This window comes from Amblyomma maculatum, chromosome 4 (genome assembly GCF_055883805.1).
Source record: "Amblyomma maculatum isolate TAMU_Amacu chromosome 4, ASM5588380v1, whole genome shotgun sequence".
Classification (NCBI taxonomy): domain Eukaryota; kingdom Metazoa; phylum Arthropoda; class Arachnida; order Ixodida; family Ixodidae; genus Amblyomma; species Amblyomma maculatum.
Window position 1 is genome coordinate 77,162,879 of NC_139347.1, and position 20,353 is coordinate 77,183,231.

A 20,353-nucleotide genomic window follows, 5' to 3' on the forward strand; every position below is an offset into this window, starting at 1 on the left:
GGGAAATTCTTTTTGTTCTCTTATCTGAGTGTACCGCGGCGACTCGTTCTCTCCGCATATATTTGATCTCCGCTTTTGCGGGACGTGGTTCAGCGTGACGCCCGGGCGTTGAATGACGGCGTTTGAGGCCACTTTTGACGACAGCTCCGTTAACGGACAGATGGCTAGCGCGAGTGTGTTTGCCAGGGATAAACAATAAAAAAATAAAGCCAAATATAATAGCAGAAGGAGAGGACAGAGCGGGGCTCCATTCGCTTTCATATATGTATCGGCGCATGGGCTGCCGAAGCAATCAGATACGCCGCGCCGCTGCTTGGCCGGGGTGTGGACATGATGGCGTTTCTGAATATTTCCGTCTCCCTCATGTGCGTCTAATTCTTTCTCTCGTCCAATTTCGGGAGACGGCGCCGCTGGGGGGCACATTTTCCATGGCCGCGACGAGTCGTCCTCGTTCGACGCGTGTCTGTCACATAGCGTTAAACCATGGCGCTGTTGAACAACGTCGAGACTGAGCGACCTGTCAAAGCGCGTGCATGGTATAAGACTGAATGGTCACGCGCCACAAATGCACTAACGTCACGGTCGGCTCGTTTTAGGTTCGCTCTCAGTGCAACCGACGGCACAGACCAGTGGGCCCCCTCAACCACTGAGCGGTACTTGAACCGCCTTAGCGGATTCTCTATACAGTTTCCGAACCTTCTTCCTCCCATGACATGCACACCGCGGAGCCAACACAGGGGCAGAAATTACTTCAGGACCTGCGCTTACATTTCGTGGTCCTTCGCTGGGAAACGAACGCTGGAACCCGGAGTCAGCGTTCGCTGTGTCTACACTTGTCTATAGTCCTAATTTATTAACGCTCATATAGCATACATGGATGTCTGGTCCATTCAAAGCAACCAGCTATACATCCGAGGTGCATTAGCACAATGCGATGTCCGTGAGTCTCGTTTGATATATACCCTCAGTTTTGTGTGCGCCATATGTGGCATTTGTACGCATGGTGTGTTTTGCTTCAGTCAAATAGCTGCATGATATGCCGATACATATATTGTAAATACCGTCATGGATGTTTTCTTCGAGCCATCAGCTGCCTCGTTCGCATCGTTCGATTGGCACGCTGTATAATATGCGTTAGGAACTGGCGCGTTATTATTGAAGCTCCACGTGAACGAACAGTTCATGCATCCACAACGTATACAGTCTGTACGCAGGCATTAGGTGTGTCTTGCTCGCAGCATTACAAGACTTCTCCACAAATTCACTGCCCTCATCGCGACCTTAATGAAGCAAAACGGAACTGCTCATGCATCCATAAAGTATACAGCCTATGAGAACACGCTGGGCATTAGGTGCAAAAATGAGCTTTTGCACTGTTTTATTCCTGCAGCGCCATTAAACGACGCTAGACTGAGCGAATAAACGGGGTAAAAACCGTCGTCAAACTGTTCATGCTATGCAGCTTTATGTTCATCTCTATTCTGTAATGAAAGAAATGCCACGTAAAATTGTACCTAAATCGCACCTAAATGTAAACGATTGACGTTACAACGCAGCCCGTAATGAGTCTCTTTTGCGTTGAAAAAAATTTTCCAAATTGGCGGCACCAATTTGCCCCGAAGTAGTCGCACGCTCCTTTCTCTATGCACGTATACAGATCCGCGTGTCCTGGTCGCCTTCCCTCCGCGCTGAAATCCAAACTGTGTGCTTTAAATGACAGGCAGAACAGTAAGACACGGGCAGGAAGAAGCACGCCGGGCATCAGCATGCAAACGACCTCCGCCATCCCTGCCATGCCGCTCCGCACTTCGGGCTCTTTTCCCTACGAATCTTCTCGCTCGTATGTTATAAGTATACCACAGCTCCCAGAGCCCTCCGCCGAGCGCAAATCCGCGGGTGACACGAAACGGTAAAAAAAAAAAAAAAAAAAAAAAAAAAAAGTAGTAAGAGAGGGTTGAGGGGATGGGGGTAAAGTAGTCCGCGCGCCCACGCGAGCTGACGACAGCTTCGCCAACAACCCCGCGTACAGCGACGAGCAACGACAACTGGCCGACACGAGCTGATAAAATACGAGGGACTCTTTGCTCCCTCACACTTCTTTTAGGCGCTCAGTAATGTCCCGTCTTCCCTTCCCTGCTCACACGCGCCGCGATGGTGTTTCGAGCAATCGTGGGATAACGGCAGTGGCGCCCTGCGCCCCTCTGTCTGGCACGCGGGCGTCGCTGACAGAAAACGGAAATATATTCCCGCATTTCAACAGCCCGCCCTCGTTGCGCACTCCCTAAAACCTTTTGTTCTCAGCGGAGTGTTCCCCTTTTCCCCCTTTCAGCAGTCAGCTCTTACGATGGCTTGCGTATATATAACTCTGCCTGTATATATATAAACGTGACCTATACACAGTGTTCAGATCACCGAGAAGGGAACTAAACACAACCACTGCGGCGGATGGCAAACGACGCAGTGAAAGGGAGAAGTGGCGGGAATAGGGATAGGGAAAACGCGCTCGCGTCAGAAGAGGGACAAATCCCGGCGAAACAATTGCCTCAACGAGAGGGAAATCCAGCAGCGAGCGATACACACCGAAGAGCCGCTTATATTATAGGCGGTGCAGTATTTGGTCAAGGGGGCTGGGACTGCGCATGCATGCCAAGCCCGTTTGGAACGGTCAACTTTGCATGCAAAAAAGAAAAAAGGACAACCGTTGGACATTTTGTCGAGGAAGCTTGCGCAGCAGTCCAAGTTTTACGTGTGAAAATTTGGGGAAGAGTGGCATATGCGTGCACAATTAAAGCAACGAAACGCGCACGCCTTCACCGCGTGAAATGTGGGGCGCGGAAATTTATACGCGTCCCGCAGTTCGGTTCCATATACGGGAGTGGAAAGAATGCAGGCTGACCGCGCTGCTGACTTTATGCTAATCTCCGCTCCTCCATGCGGGATCCCAACGTCTATCCCAGATGGGGAAAAAAAGGGCAAACCTGTTTCGGACCGTGTCCCGCGTATAGGTCGCATATAAGTCCCCATCTAAAGGAGGGAGAACCCTGCATGCCTCTCATGAAGCTCACAATGGGAAAGTCGAGAACGCGATGACGAGTACAATGCGAAAATGTTTTGGGCTGTATATCTCCTCTATTGCGCAGGTGTCAGCGCCGTCCGGTGTGAGGCCGTATACTTTAAAATATATTGCGATTGGTCTCGTAACGCTATAAATGAGCGCTTTTCCGGTAAACGGCTCTTCGTCCAGTGAGCCGAGAAATGTGCCACCCCATGCCTTCTTGAGAAAGCGGTCTGTTAAAAACGTTTAAATGTATTCAGACGTTTTTGATCCGTATCTCTTTCAGAATATGCCAGCCCATTCTGCTGCAGATTTTGCACGTATACCTCAATCCTCTTATATTTTAGTGGTACGGGTGAGGTCTCCTTTTTCAGACCTCTAATACTCCTACATAGCTCGTGGGCGTAACGAAATCTATAGATGAGTTGTATGGACGAAAAGCACGAAGACAGAAGAACCTATTACAGTCGGTAATAGTTATCATACAATTTCAGTGGGGATGTGTGCCGAAAATTTGAATCCATGAATGCAGAGTGCTACATTCCCGCTCCTGGCATTTGCGACTGCCTTGACATAAGAAAACAAAATCAATATCAGTGGCGCTGGCTTCGCCTAATCAGCTGCGTTGTGCTGCGCCGTGCATATGTGGAAGAATACGGAATACGACGTGGCCATGGAGTACTTAGACCAGCTAGAGACACACGCGAATCCTTGTTACTGTGTGCTGTCGTGACGCTGGGGCTACGTCGACCCGGCCTTCACTTGGTAGCGTGCAGAGACTCGGGGTTGAAGAAGGACTGAATCTTCGAAGTTGGTAAAATATGTACAAGCAGGTTTACTGGCACTTTGAGAAAACGTATTTACAAGAATATTTACATGAAGAAGAAGGGTACATCAGCAAAATGACAAGCGTTAAGAGTTCATAGCGAGAAGCGACTGGATGAGCCGTTTACCCAGGGCCCAGAGCGACATTTCGTGCTCTGCAGCGTCCTTAAAAACCCCCTATGTCCAGCCCCTCTCTGAAGATGCTGACCAACCAAATCCAGGGCACGCCCCTCAGGTATCGGCATCCAATCGAACACATCACTGCACTGATGGTCTGAAGCACTGACTGGTCCGGCATTCATTCGTTGGGCGTGATCACTTGTTGGCGGGAAAAGCTTGGGAACGGCGAGGAGAGGAGGTACATTTCCATTCTTCAGCAAAGAAACCACAGGCTGGTTCTGGCAAGGGGTTTTACTTCTCAGAAACCCGAGTGCACGTGGCGCCGCATAGGGCTCCCAACATTGTCCCTTTTCGACAATTGCAAATCTTTCCTGCATTCCCGGGAAATCACTTAATGGCCGTATGAGTCATGCTCCTTTCTTGTCCTGCACGTCAGCGGACATGTCACTCTGTCGTCTCCTTTGGATAGGAGGCATTCATCACTGGAGGATAGCACTTCTCGACTGGAAGGGTGGACAAAAGAAAGAAAGCACTTCCTGCTATTTCCCGCAGGGGGACGTTTCTTTGTGTTTTTCCAGACGTTCTCTTGACAGGGTCAATTTGGCATTTGCAGGTTGTCCACAAAGCAAAACATGCTTACAAAACAGGATTCCTGGAAACAGGCTCACTTAGAGCCATTGGACCATCACCACATATTCACAAAACTTATCCATGCCCACAGGCGAACAATAGAGCGCGCAATTGCGGATGCTTGGTCGTAACAGCCTCCTCCCCCGCCAGAAGAGACTCGGAGGGCAGCAGTCCCAGCTGCTGCATGAAGAGACGACTTAATGGCCTGCACGTGAACGCTTGAAGCTCGCTGTTGCTTGTCGCGTTGTCTTGATTGTTGTAGGCCAAATTGCTCGAGCTGTCTGAAACTCAACCACATGTCGAAGCAAGCACTCGGCTCCCGTCTGAAGAGACCAGGTTAAAAGAAAACTGCCATTGTTGTTCGAGAAAAGCCCACTCTCAAGACGTTCAGGACCCACGTATTCCCAGAAAACCAAACGTGCTGCTTTACATAGTCACACATATACAAGCGCACGAAAAAAAAAAAAACCTGATTATCAATTTGGATACATGGTGAGGAACATCTCGGACCGCTTAGAAAGAGCGGCTAAGCGCGTCCGCATTCCCATTTAACTTCCCTTTTTTGTATCTTATTTCAAAATTGTACTGCTGTAAAATCAAGCTCCACCTAAGAAGGCGACTGTTCTTCGATGTCGCAGTTTGCAGCCAAGCCAGGGGACAATGGTCCGTCTCTACGGTGAATTTGGCCCCTCCAAGATAGCACTGCAATTTTTGAATGGCCCATACAATGCAAGCGCATTCTTTCTCTGACGCGCAATAAGCCCTCTCTCTAGAACTCAGTTTTCTGCTCAAGTAGAGCACGGGGTGCTCATTACCGTCGTCATCTCTCTGGCAGAGAACAGCACCTAACCCTCGATCACTGGCATCACACTGGACCGTGAATTCTCGGCCATAGTCTGGAGCTCGCAATACCGGACGGCTAATCAGCACAGCCTTCAGGTTTACGAAGGAGGCTTCCTTTTGTTCGTCCCAGACTACATTTGTCGGTTCTGTCTTGCGGAGAGCGTCGGTCAGAGGGCTAGCCAAAGATGAATAGTTAGGGATGTAGTGATTGTAGTATCCCGTCAGACCTAGGAATGCTCGAATTTCCGTCTTCGTGCTCGGCCGCGGGTAGTCTGCTACCGCAGAAATCTTAATCTCGCTGGGTTTCCTGAAACCTTGACCTACATTGTGACCCAAGTAGTCCACGGTCGCCCTTGCCAGGCAACATTTCTCGGCCTTTACGGTTAGTCCAGCTTGACGCAAAAGGCTCAGTACAGCTCTTAGATGTACCATATGGTCCGCCCATGAGTCGGAAAAAACCGCAATGTCGTCTAAATAAGGCACCGCGAATGTTTCACACCCCTTTAAAACCCTATCCATGAGTCGTGAAAAACAAAATGGAGCATTTTTGAGCCCGAAACTCATCATTGTTGGCTGGTAGCTGCCCGTCGGAGTGACGAAAGCCGCGTATCTGCTGGCGCGTTCAGTGAGCGGTACTTGCCAATATCCTCGAGTAAGGTCCAGCGTAGTCACATATGCCGCTCTACTGACCTGTTCTACTCTCTCCTCAATATTCGGAATAGGATACACTTGATCCCTGGTGAGAGAATTTAGCTTTCGGTAGTCTACCACAGGCCTAGGGTCTTTACCTGGAGCTTCTACTAAGATCATAGGCGAAGCATAATCGCTTTCCGAGGGTTTTATTACTCCCAATTCCAGCATGCGAGTTACTTCCCTATCCAGAATTTCTCTTTGCCTTGGAGAAAATCGGTAGCACCTTGATCGCACTGGCACGTCTGAAGTCAGCTCAATATCGTGCTCAGTCAAATCAGTTCTGCCTGGCCTGTCCACGAAGCAGGCCTCAAACTCTGTTATTATCTCGCCCAGATCGGACAGCTGGGATTTCTTTAGTTCTCCTCTCTGCTCCGTCTTTTTGAGAAGCTCCTGAGCGTTGCTTCCTTTTCCGCTGAGGCAAATCAAGTTGTCCCCCATCTCCTCGGGAAGGTTTAACGTTAGATTTACCACGGCTTCCCTCTGCACATAAGGCTTCATAAGATTGCAATGATAAATGCGCACTGCTTTACGCCTATCGGGGATTTTCACTGCGTAGTTAGTGTCAGAAAGCTCTGCAACGACTTTAGCAGGTCCTTCCCACTGTACTTCGAGCTTATTCTTGGGATCATTGGCTTGCTCCATAGCTAAGTCCTCTCGGGTTCCACTTAAAAGTCTCGTGAGATTACTAGACACTGGCGGCAAGAGGTTACTTTCAAGAACGTCCTCATTCCGTGTCTTATCAAGCTCACTTTCATGTTGACTTATCTGAGATGCCTCGCTCTCAAAGTTTTCTGGCCCGCTATTTTCCGCATTTACCACTGTTGTAACTGCCGTTTCCTCCGCTGTTGATTTTTCTGAAATGAGCAGTGTAGCTAGTTCTCGCGCCTTTGAACGTGTTAAGGCCTGCACATCTCTGTCTCCGAAAATCAGAAGGCAAGCTTTGACCTTCTCGTAGTTGTCCGCGTCCTCCTTGTTTAGCCGCGCGACAACCTCCGCTGCCTCGCAGGGCAGAACCGTCAATAATCTCTGAGACCACGTGTCTCGCTGGAAGGACAGTTCTTCGCAAGTTCGCTCAAAGTTACCCAGATACAGACCGATATCCCCTGATATCACATATGGCTGCATGTACTTTGACATCTTGAAATCTGCCTCCTTGTTGAGAAGAGGTACCGCTAGCTGGGGACAATTGCCCGACCTCTTGCTCAACTCTACTTCTAATTTCCGGAGCTCAATTTCTAGCTCCCGCTTTTTTGCTTCTCTCTCAAGCTTCTCACGTTCGTGCTCCCTTTCCTCTTTTTCCCTCTCAAGTTCACGCTCCCTTTCCTCTTTTTCCCTCTGACGTTCGCGCTCCCTTTCCTCTTTTTCCCTCTGACGTTCGCGCTCCCTTTCCTCTTTTTCCCGCTCTTTCTGCTGTCTGAGCTGTTCCTTTTTTTGCCCGATGAGGTTCCATGCTTCACTGAGCTCCTCATCATCGGTTCCCAGATCAGTGATTGCCTTTATAATCAAGGGTTTTCGTGCCAAACCACTTGTATCAATTCCCAATTCCTCACACAATAGCAACAGGTCCGGTTTCTGCAGCTTTTGTAGGTCCATGATCGCTCCGAGTGTCGGCTACTTCCAAAACAACTGTGCAAACTACCAAACCTAAAGGCGTTTCCACACTCTTTTTACCAGTTCTAAAATCTAACCCTGTTCTAGAACCTGGTCCACATCAGAAGAAAAGCCAAGCACTCACCCACACATGCGATCGATGTTCCGAGCTGCTCTCTTGTTGGCCGATTGTTGCGCCTGCTTGTTGCTTGAGATGCCACCTCCGATCACCAGATGTTGTGGCTTGTAGATTCTGATCCACCTCGAATCACCAGATGTTGTAGCTTGTAGATGCAGATCCCAACGCTGGTCACCAGTGTTGGGGCTTGTAGATTCAGATCCCACCGCTGATCACCAGTTGTCGTGACGCTGGGGCTACGTCGACCCGGCCTTCACTTGGTAGCGTGCAGAGACTCGGGGTTGAAGAAGGACTGAATCTTCGAAGTTGGTAAAATATGTACAAGCAGGTTTACTGGCACTTTGAGAAAACGTATTTACAAGAATATTTACATGAAGAAGAAGGGTACATCAGCAAAATGACAAGCGTTAAGAGTTCATAGCGAGAAGCGACTGGATGAGCCGTTTACCCAGGGCCCAGAGCGACATTTCGTGCTCTGCAGCGTCCTTAAAAACCCCCTATGTCCAGCCCCTCTCTGAAGATGCTGACCAACCAAATCCAGGGCACGCCCCTCAGGTATCGGCATCCAATCGAACACATCACTGCACTGATGGTCTGAAGCACTGACTGGTCCGGCATTCATTCGTTGGGCGTGATCACTTGTTGGCGGGAAAAGCTTGGGAACGGCGAGGAGAGGAGGTACATTTCCATTCTTCAGCAAAGAAACCACAGGCTGGTTCTGGCAAGGGGTTTTACTTCTCAGAAACCCGAGTGCACGTGGCGCCGCATAGGGCTCCCAACATTGTCCCTTTTCGACAATTGCAAATCTTTCCTGCATTCCCGGGAAATCACTTAATGGCCGTATGAGTCATGCTCCTTTCTTGTCCTGCACGTCAGCGGACATGTCACTCTGTCGTCTCCTTTGGATAGGAGGCATTCATCACTGGAGGATAGCACTTCTCGACTGGAAGGGTGGACAAAAGAAAGAAAGCACTTCCTGCTATTTCCCGCAGGGGGACGTTTCTTTGTGTTTTTCCAGACGTTCTCTTGACAGGGTCAATTTGGCATTTGCAGGTTGTCCACAAAGCAAAACATGCTTACAAAACAGGATTCCTGGAAACAGGCTCACTTAGAGCCATTGGACCATCACCACATATTCACAAAACTTATCCATGCCCACAGGCGAACAATAGAGCGCGCAATTGCGGATGCTTGGTCGTAACAGTGCTTAGCCCTTATTGTTGTATTGAACTATAACATGTATTTGGGAAAAATAAAAATGTTTAAGCCATAAATACATGCAGGTGTGTTATTCCGATGCTGTTCACAATGAGTGAGATGAATGCAACTTTTGTAAATTTTCTTTTTTTTTTTTTTTTTTTTTGCCCACACATCACTGCCTACTTATGAAAAGGACGCGCACGAGAATATTTGCTAAAGAAATGTCTGTGCCAGAGCCCTTCGGTACGAGATATACCCAGAAGAGGGAGTCGTGCGCTTAGGTATAGGAGTACATTAAATGCAGCTATATGGCATGTTGCTTGCAGCTATAGGCTTTTTATTGTAGCCTATAAGTATTCATTCAGCTTTTAGCTTGCTGAGGAGCCTCGCCGCGGTGGTGCAGTCGTTAGGGAGCTCGACTGCTGTGCCCAATTGGATGCGGGATCAAATCCCAGCCGCGGCGGCCGCTTTACGATGGAGGCGAAAAGCAAGGCGCCCATGCGATGTCAGTGCATGTTAAAGAACCCTAGGTAGGCAAAATCTCCGAAGCCTTTCACTACGGCGTCTCGTAGTCTGAATAGCTTTGGGACGTTAAGCCCCATAAACCAAATCAACCAACCAGCCTACTGAGGAAATTTTCGAAACGCTGGCGCAAAGATAGATTATCTTTAAAGCGAAGGCTATACACAGCTCGCTTTGTGCAGATACTGCTGGCGACGTTCGGTGTCATTGTGAACAACATGATTTCCTTAATAAACGCTGGCCATTCATGTACGCAGGCCGCTCCCTATTGCAGCCATGTGTTTTCTCACAAACTTTTTTCTGCCTGATATTCCTAACATCATTCGAGCTTTCACTTCCGGCGGGTTGGTGTGCGTGCGAGATTTCAAAATTAATGTTCTCAGTGTTTATAAAGTTGGGGTGACCACTTAGTGAAAGAAAACTCAGGAAGAAATCCCTGGAGAACGTCGGTGATCTGCGTATATACGAGAGCCACCTCCCATAAAAAAAAAAAAAGGAAAAAAATTGTTTTGAAAAACGAACAGGTTTGCTTACTTATATGGCTCCTCTTTTCTCGAAGATCGCTCGTATTCGCTTGCAATACGTACCTGGCTTCCCCTTCCATCTTCCCTTGCCATCCCGTATTCCCCTATTCCCGCGTGTGCGACCGCAGAGCACACAATGCGAGCCGCCCCGCCTTGCGCGGTTTACAAACAATGAGCGTTTAGCAAACTCCACTGGTTCCGAAAAAGGAGCATTCCTGCACGGCGAATGGTGAAACTTGTTGGTGAAAGGGGTTACCTGTTTCGCAGCAAAGCAACGGCAAATTTGCATACGTCACAATAGGGAAGCCCACGACGCCGCGCGCGCGGGTTGCTCGCTTTTCTGCTTCTTTCCACGCGGTTTCCTCTTCCCCGTTTTTCATTGAGTGCACGAGGCTTGAGTTTAGCTGGGAGTCTATACCGTTTTCCCCAAGAAGTTTTGCCCAGTACATGCTTGCAGGGGAAAAAAACAAGGGGGGGGTGGGGGGGGGGGGTAAGCCGTCGTTTACAAGCAAGCAAGTCTACTCTATAGTGGACTTCATTTTTGTGTAAAAAGGACGGAGGAGTTTCAAACTTGATTTTTATTCAGCTTAGGCAGCTCTCTGTGTGTAGAACTGCCCTGTGGGGAATCCTGTCAGCGCTGCTTGTTTCACTGCCTCATTTTTCTTTGCGATTTACATGTTTGGTCTGCTTGTATATAAAGGCAGCATTCGCTAACCGTTGTGCGAAGTCCTCTTCAGAAAAAGGCTGAAGATGATGTGAGTGATAACGAGTATATGCAAACAACGTTCTGCCTTGATTTTCCCACAGTCGACGGAAAGGACGGGTATACACGTCTTCATACATTTGGTTTGCATGGCTAGCAGCTATGAAATAAAAAAAAAAAAAGAAGAAACGCAACAACAGGGCACTTTTTGTTAGGACTGTTTACATTTTCGCCGAAAACAGACATTCTTGAGCTCGGTAGGGGTTGCAGTTCAACGGCTATATTGGCCTCCTTGTGTGTGGCTTAGTGCCAAAGAAAAAAAAAAAAAAAAGAGACAGAGAAAACGGGTGAAAAACGATGGGTCGTACCAAAGTCATCAACAATTCTCACATTTATTTTTTTTTTTCAGTAGCAGGTTGCTTAGCATTGTCACATTATAGCTAGTTGAATTCCGTTTTTAACCGTATTTTAACCGTTGATGTTTGAGAACGCGTATTTGTGTTGTGTGCGATATTCAAACGTGACGCACAACGCACTACTTTTTCGTTGTCGCTGCCTATACTGTCTTCCCGGTAACGTTAGCTTGCTCTTACTAGGTGCATACAGTCGCTTATTCAAACCTTAGTGTTTTGTCACTCCACTGCTTACATGTTTTCTCTGAAGAGATAGATAAACGTACGTACTCTCGAATCGACCCTTGCATGCAGAAGCCCTGAATTCACTTCTGACATAATGTATTACAACCAACGCCCACTTTCAGAATCTAGCCTAACCGAACTGGGCAAGCCAGCTCAGTTCGCGCATGCATTCGCCTCTCAAGAAGTGCTGAGGAAGGAGACGGCGAGGAAACAGTGTGTGTCCGCGGGACCGAAGAGAAACGGTCGCCTCCTTCAGCTCTCTTCTCGCGAGCTGTATACGAAGAAAACAAAGAAGCACCGCAAACACTCCGACGGAAGCCGTATACAAATATCACGGGTCACTCGCGAGCATATTGGCTCCGAAGCGTCTCCCAAGTTCCAACAAATGCACAGAGTCGGCTCCGAACGTGACCGCGCATCCGCTGCGCGCGTTCCGCCGGGGCCGCGTGCAGGTCAGGCAAGGGTTGATCGCGTGTCGCTCTCTGCCAAGCCTGCGCGTGGCGTAGCGTTGTTCGTGCTGTGCGAAGACGGATTCAGCGACCGTCGAAAGAATACCGTTCATTCCCGATATCGTGTATGATCACGTACATATACGGAACGGAACAGTTGTACATGCTCTCGGAGCGACAAAGCACTGTTTGTCGCCAGTTGTCGCAGCCCAGAACAAAGCGAGATGCGTACAATGTGCCCAATGTAGTGCTCACTGAAACAGGATCTGCCCGGCGAAACACGATGTGAACGAGTGACCCGGGATTGCGAGATTCTTCAGTTCGTTTGGGGCTATGAAGTAAAGCGCCTTCTTTATTTAGGTGTGGTATTCGTACTGTAGTCATGTACTGTGCAGCGTTTACGAAGCCGCAGACAACAGCGATGCAGCAGATTGGCAAAAGAATATATAAACAACCGTAAGGACAGTAAGAGCCGACCAGAAGGTCCGCTGTCGAATCGCTTGTGCCATTGACGACCTTTTCCTGATAAGAGTCTACTTTATATCATTCAGCATATAGAAGGATGAATAAGTCATGACGCTATGTTCATGATTCTCCTATTCACCGTGATCTATAACTCATTAAAAATGGCGCCTTAAAATACCACGATTAAGCCTTCGAACTGCTGCTGATGATGAAAACATTCTTTATTCAAATAAAACTTGGTCAGCCGCCCTATTCCGGAAGTGTGCAGCGTCCATTTTGCCTTTGTTTTTCTTCTATCACGAGCGTATACCTGCATGTAAATCACCATGCCTTCCTTTTTGCTCCTCCTTTCGCAGACCGGGTCGACCACCGAAGCGCGCTTCTCTCGTGGGCCTCGGCGGTCGCTCGGGATACCCTCCGCTGCTCAAGCCCGGAGCCGAGATGGACTACGACGCAGCCATCAAGTCCGGTGCGTATGCTTGTGCGAGCATTTCGAGGTCACACAGCGTTGCCTCGTACAGACACTGTCTCTTGTATGCGTTGTTCATTGAGATGAAAATTTGGCAGCTGGCCACGTTATCTATCACTTACTATACCACGTTCTTAATGATAAAATATGCTACTCTTTTCTTTTTTTTTTATAAACTGATGTGCAGGCAGTAAAGCCAAAAGAAAGAGCAAGAGGCTGTTGTGCATATTGATCAGCAGTTGCTTTCATAAGACGTAGCAGCCTTCAGACTGAAAAAAGTGCAAAGTGCCAGTGCAGGCTCAAGGTGACAACGTGCCCTATGCATAGCGAGACTTGTGTCTATAATACAAGCACGTCGTCACTAATCGTTGTTTTGCCTTGTGTAATACCTATAAGCGTCTAGGAAGCTTCCCTGTCAGGACATTCACACATCATGGCTTATTTGCGCAATTATGTATATACAACAATAGTATTTAAAAAAAAAAAAAAAAGAGGGAAAATGGGTGCATTTCGATCCACTGGTCTTCTACGACAAAACATCAACGCCCTCTGTAAACTGTATTGTAAGCTTCATTTCTTCGCTTGAGCTGTCGGAAGTTATAAAAGGCTTGTAGTTTTGCTCATCGGTGAGAGGGGGTTTGCGAAAAGCTGACGTGGATGGTTTCTTGGCATCAGCCGCAGCTATTTGGTACAAGAGGAGCCGCATGAAAATCTGCATCACTATTTAGTTTCGATTTGTTGCAACGAGACCACGCATGCAGCTTTATACAGCTCGTTTTCAGGTGATCAGTCACCTTTTATTGTCACTTGCCCTAAACCGAGAGTTCCCGGGTATTTTCGTCCGTTAACCGAGTCACCACCGATGCTTACAAAGATATTTGGGAGAAAGAAAAAAAAAAGGAATACTTAATGGGGTTCGCGCCATACGTTTTTATTCACGAATGCGAAATTGCCCCCTCTAACCGTCTCTGTCCGAATGTTGGGAGAGATAAAAAGTTGAAATGAGATTCAGCTTAACTGTCTGAATGCCACCTAGCGCATCTTTAGTACACCCGGAAGAAAAGCTCGCAGGTCCCATAAAATCTGCATCTGTACAAAGCCTCAATTCGCACACAGTTGCCGCATGCGTATGTATAATAAACGAGCCGGATCACCTCACACCGGGTCCCACCGAATGCGGCTGCGCCGCAACGCATTGTGGCCAGGATGCGCCGCTGGCGCGGGACAGTGCCCCGCCTCGGATTCAATGGGCCGAGCCGGCTTGTCAAAGGACTGCGATGACACTGGATTACATCTTGCCGACGCTGCTCCCCAGCTATGGGCTCGCCGCAAGGCGCTGCAGGGCCTGGCAGAAGGCGGTGGTATAGTTGGGTGGTCGACGGTCCCGCGCGAGAACGGCGGTTTATCCGCGGGCGACGCAGCACGCGCTTGCCGGTAGGGCGGCGCTGCAGGCGCGTGTTAGTTCGGGGACCTTCGCTTCATATTATTTTTATTCCTTTCGCTCCCTCTCGTCCTCTTTGCTTGCTTTTTCTAAACGTTGTTCTTTTCAAAGGAAAGCAGTAGGACCTTATGTGCCCTGGCTTAGGTTTTCTTTTCTTTTTTTTTTTTTTTTCTGAGTTGAAAAGCGTCCTGTGGTATTGAACTAAGATACAAGTGTAAATTGCGTGTCGATATTAGAGCTGATTCTTTTCGGGTTGGCCGCATATGAAACGCCGTGAAAGTTTTTGACGGCATTATTGCAGCTACTGCGGCGGCGTATACCGTCCAGTATTTGACCAAAGTAATCAGGAAACTGTGTTTGCTTCTCAATCGTATAGTGGAAACATTGAAGATCGAAATGTCTCGATCGCGCGATCTGATCGTCTAACACAGATTCAGAGCTTAAGTGACGCCGTGACTCACGTGTTCTACTCAAACCTCGTTGCTTGTTTGCTATTGGAAAAGAGAGCAAAACACGCCTTAATTCTGGCTCATCTTATCCATGTTGATAGCTGCTATCACAGACGGTACTGATTGCGCTTTATTTATTGTAATTTATTATACTTAATTTTTTTTGGGACGCTAGTAACTGTTAGAACGTATACAGTTCAATTCGAGGAACCATTCAAAAACAGTGTCACAGCCTGCGCCTTTCAAAATGTTCTATCATCTCTCAGCAAACGTTAAATCAAATGAAGAGATGTTTGGTGCTCCGCACTACATAGCACCTTTTCGTGTAATCTCAGTCCTCACTTTCACCGTGCCGGGATGTAATGAATTCTCAGCAATTAAAATACAGCACAAATACTTCAGATAAAAAAGAAACTTTGCCTCTTTTATTCTACGCCGAACTACCCGGAGAAATGTACGCTCTAAACTCAACCTGCTGTAAGAGGGCTACAAAAAAATAAGACATAAACAAAAGTTATACGGAGAACGAGAGAGAGAGCCTGACTCGCAAACAAGGACCAGTTTCTCTGCGGTCAGGGACGGCACGCCGACCATTAGCATATAAAGAGTCCGCTGTGCCGTTCGGATAAAGAAGGGCTGGGAAGAAATACAGGAAAGTGAGAAAGAGAGAGAGAGAGAAAAAAAAACTGAGTCCGATTTGAAAGCGCGAACGCTATATACGCCGCCTTTTCTCGGCCCCTGTCCTTCGCGCGTGATGCATGGTCCGTAGGTTATCGGAGCTACATTTTTCACGCAAACAACTGGCACCTATATATGCACGCGCGCACGAAGCGTATACTCGCGACGACCGCGCGACGTGAGATCTCACGTGCACTGAGACGGGAAAACGAGCGAGTTGTGGAAAGGGGGAAAGGATACAACCGCCGGGACGCCACGATGGGGAAAAGGGGAGGACGGGACGGGGGAATAGTAATGCCAGCAGGAAGGACCTGGACGATCACAATAGGCCGCCCCGAGTTTGGTTTTCGGTTTCGCGTATCATCCCATTCAGGCACCCCGGAGGGAACGCTGCTCTTACAGTTCATTTTTTTTTTTTCATTATTTTTCCTTATCTCATTTCTCTTGGGGCTCCCTGTGTAGAGGATTCATGCGGCACATTGTCCTCGAGAACCGACGCGTCACAATTTGCCTGACCTTGTAAGCCCGCGTCGGGTTCTTCTGTCCTGTTGAACACAGACGCTGCTGAAGCGCAGAATAGCGGGCAGTGGCATCGCGATTCATATTTATATACATTTTTTTTTCTTTTTGGCAGAGTTTATTTACGGAAAGTAAAGGTGCAGCAGCCGAAGACGTTAAATTTGTTAAAGTACGAAAAGAAACACGTTTGTGTGGGATTCTATATCGGAAGGTGGCACAGTAAAATGTCCAGGCGAAAGTCTAAGTATACATATACGCTCACAGAAAAGACGGGAAGTCTCTCGGCGGGCAAGACTCCTTAGTTTAGCGCATGAGCCCGCCAAAGCACCATGCAAGGACCCTGTAATGACGGGAAGAATTCAACGTTCGACGCCTTCTTAGCTGAAGAAATAAAGTTGACGTTCGTATAGGGTTTTCCTTGACGACTCTTTAGCGCATCTTAATGCCCCCGTCCCACTCTTACAACACTCGGGCAGCGATCGCTCATATGTAAAGTGAGCTCGATACGACTCGAGAGAGAGAGAGGGAAAAAAAAGTTTCCCGATTACTACAATGCAAATGCGTGCGAGCCTCGATCGTGTTGCTTTCGAGAGGCCCTCGAGCAGCTGACTGTAATATCCCGGAAAAGTTCGAAGCAAAGTTCCGCGCGCGCTCACCGCTCCTGTTCTGATCGGCATCGCGATGCTGGCACGGCACTGATTTTCCACTGCGGCGCAAGGAGTTTTTTTTTTTTTCCCCGAGAAGAAAGAAAACTTTAGGAACCGGTTCTCTGGTTGGAGAAGAAAAATAAGGCAAGAAAGGGGAGAAAAAAATATATATATTCGTTCGTATAGTTCCGTAAGCAGCGAACTCCCGAGGCGGTGTAGTATAGTTGTGGCTGTTCCCGCCAATCTGCAATGCAGAACGCGGCTTGGTCGGAAAAGGGAGGCTATCCGCTTGCATCTCCATAATGCCCGCAACGATATACATACGTGCCTACATTCGGAGCGGGAGAGCAGGGAGTAGGTTCTGGGCTGAAGGAGAGGAAGGAGAGAAAGGGCTGAGATTTCGCATTACTCGTTTTCACTCCCGTTTTGCGTTCTCTTCCGTGAGTAGCTTTAAATTTCCCTCGGCGCATTTCCCCTCGGGCAGCGGTACACCGCCATTTAAGATCGGGTTTTCGGAAAACTTGCCGCCGCCCCGGCTCCGCTTACCGAATCGCTCTTTCAACAGTCAGGACGCGACGCTTACTGCGCTTTGACGCGACGCTTACTGCGCTTTGACTCTTCTTTTTTCCTCATTGTTAGCGCGCCGGGCTTGAGACAGGGGCACCGTCCTCCAGAAAACCCGGCTTGATGGATAGCCTGGCGCAACTCTTTCTTCATCTTGCTCTTTTTTCCCCGCGACTTCTCCAACTTCGCACCCTTTTCCAACGAGACGCCCCCGCTGCAGGTTCGTCTCACTGAGCTGAGACCACAGTGCTTGTTTGTTTCGCTTCCGCGCTGCTTCGCGTCTTTCGAGGAAGGTTTTGTTTCCCTACATACGCGTGTGTGTCTCTCTCCATCTCTTGTGCCCGTGCCGCCCGCCCACTCCCCTAGCACCCCCACAGCTCCCCACCAACCTCTCCTCCTCACACTCTACCACCTCCTCTCCCTCTGCTTCGTCCTCAGAGAGCGTTCGCTGCGCGGAGGAAGCTGAGCTGAACATCCCGGCCGTGTTACTCAAGATGTGGAGCCAAGGTAAACCACGACGTTCACATATACTTCCGCTCTCTCTGCTTCCTCTATCCTCCTCCTCCTCCTCTCTCGCCTTCCTCGCCCCTTCATCCGCACGGTCAACACACGATGTGTGACAGCCGCTCAATAACGAGGCTTGTTCTCCGGGTGCCGAGAATAAAGCACAGGCGAGTGCCGCACATCCCAACGCGCTCGTGTGCTGACTGAGTGCGCGCGGTCGCGTCTTTGACTATGCCGCTGCCTCCGGCGCAAATTGGCAGCCGTCCACAGGCCGCGTCTAAAACGAGCCTGATGCAAGTAGATTTATTTCGTTTTCACTCAACGGCGCAGAATACAGTTCCCGTTTAGCGCGCGACATCTTGTTTTGGTCACATGGTAGGGCAGCTGTGTGCTTTTGATTAATTGTGGACGCAACATATCCTTCGACCTCTCCTGTCTTTCGGATATTTTATATTTGTAATTACTACAGTGAGTTGTTGTCGCCGAAAGCTTTTATGAACATGGCCCATGTTTGTCTGTCAGCGGCCTTCGCCTCTGTAAGGTCACAGGCTTTGCGGAGAATGAGGAAATATTTACGGGGCGCTTATTTAATTAGCATAATTCGATGACTGTGGGTTTAAATTAGATATTCTTTCCTGAATGCCTAAGCGTATGAATTATCGATAACCGATAGTCATTAGCTGATTGGCCCTCTACCTTCAAAAGCTTCCATGATAGCCACCCTCCGGGTTTTTCATATGGCAACCGACACCCTCAGGTTGCGCACTCCTCCGCCTGTGTCAAAACCTCCTCCGTTCGCGGTTCAGAGTCATGCCTCTGAACTCATTCCGTTGCAGGCCGTTTCGGCAACGCCCTCTTCTCCCCTGTGAGAGAAGAAAAGGAGATTACCCTCCCCACAATTTGCCACCTGCCAGCAGGGATTGTGTCACAACCTGACACGTGACAATGGCTTTTCTCTCCATTGGGGTTATAATGCTAACGCAGTAGAGAGTTCGTCCATGGCAAGGCGTTGTACTGCATCTTTCCCCAAAAAGCTTAATCTGTTCGTAGCAAAGGTTACCCGCGGCGCGCTTAAATTTAACTCGCCGTTATCTTTTGTTCCACCGCAGATACGTGTTTCAGAGAATCACTGGTCGAAGGCAATTTTCTCCTTTCCGCTCAGTGACCTCTGCGCCGTGCTGTGCGGTGCCCGGCCGGTGATACGACGCTGGGTTATAGACCCCTCCCCATTCTTTCCCCACCTTCGAACTTGCATCGCGTACTTCCCCGCATGCCCCGGCTTGATTAGGGCCGAAAGCGTCTTGCGAGGGCTCGTCGAGCGCGCCGGCAGCCTCGATCCGCGTGCGGTCCGTCTCGCTTTGCAACCCTCGTTAAGCGACATTAGTGGAAGAAAAATCAAACTGCCCCGGTTTCCAAGGGGCCATTATACAAACGCCGCCTCCACGCTATGGGTGTGCGAGAGAGAATTCCTTTCCGCCTTATAAAGTCGCATCATGCTCGTCGCAGTCCATTGTTCGAACGCTGAGCAGGAGTCGGGTAGAAGATAAACGCTCCGTGGGCAAAAAGAAAGAAAGGTGGCCCAGTGCGTAGGAGGGCGAGGCACATCGAGAAAGGGCATTGATTCTGAAGCGAAGAAGTAAAGGAACGAGACATGGGAGAAGAAATGAAGGGGGGCGTCTTTATCGCGGCGCTCCACCCAGCCGAGAAACGTTATTAGCGGAATTATTGGGCAGCAGCACCACCGTCGATGGCAACGGGAGAAAGCCCCGAGCCAAACGACCGGTGACGGACAGCGCGCCGCATAATAGAATTTTTATTACGGAGACGCATAAATATCCGCGCTTATCTCGCGAGCAAACCCCGAGGAGAAAACGACGGCGGAAAAGCAGTGAAGAAGCGGGGAAGGGGATGAGTCTTTGAATATCGAAGTGGGACAAGATGAATTCCGCCGCTCGCCACCGCTGGCGCTGTCTTCCGATCCGCTTCTCTTCCGTGCTCTCTCCTCGCCACCTTCGCTCCCTGTTCAAAACCGAGGCTCGCGCCTTTTCTTGAACCACGAGTAAAACCTTTCTCTGGTCGCTACGCGCAAGCTCGAACGTTATGACTTTTCGGTACTTCAATTTCCCTATGCTTCTCTTCCCTCGCTTTCCCTCCTTTTTTCTTTTCTTTTCCTTATTCCTATCTAAGTTCTTGCCAAATCGACCTTTTGATTTATGCTGCGGAGCTGCGCTTGCAGAAGCGTGCACCAGCGTTTTTTAATGCTCCCTCTCTCTCATTCCGCGAGAAGTGTAATGCGGTTTCGCCGCGGGTTCTTCGGACAGGCTAATTTGATTCACTGAACATTCGCTCTCGGCGCAGGCCGTGGTTTGGAAATTAAAATTGGCTGAAAAATGCTGAGTCGTCATCCTTTAGTTATTGGACGAGTACAGCGCTGCTTTTTTCTTCTTTTTTTTTTTAATCGTATTGTCGCTGAGCTGATTCGTGCGTATTACTCTATTTCGAGATGGTTAAAATTCATTTGACTCGATCGTTACGAGATAAAGCGTACGCATCCGCAGATCGAAACGAGGTTAATTGCCAATTGCCCCCCCCCCCCCCCTCCCCCATTCTTTATGTCGCTGGCACTATATCGATAAATATCGTATGTAGCTACGTTCACTGCGCGTTTCTCGAGGGCATCTTTCTT

General features: G+C 48.9%; 1 protein-coding gene across 1 annotated transcript in view; it reads left to right on the forward strand.

Annotated features, from left to right (window-relative positions):
- Positions 1-20,353, forward strand: part of LOC146191472 (dachshund homolog 1-like) — a 62,740-nt gene that overhangs the window by 25,155 nt on the left and 17,232 nt on the right. Inside the window, exons 3-4 of the mRNA XM_084602001.1 lie at positions 12,753-12,865; positions 17,602-17,670. Of these exons, the coding sequence (XP_084458127.1) occupies positions 12,753-12,865; positions 17,602-17,670 (182 nt within the window). The remainder of the gene's footprint in view (positions 1-12,752; positions 12,866-17,601; positions 17,671-20,353) is intronic.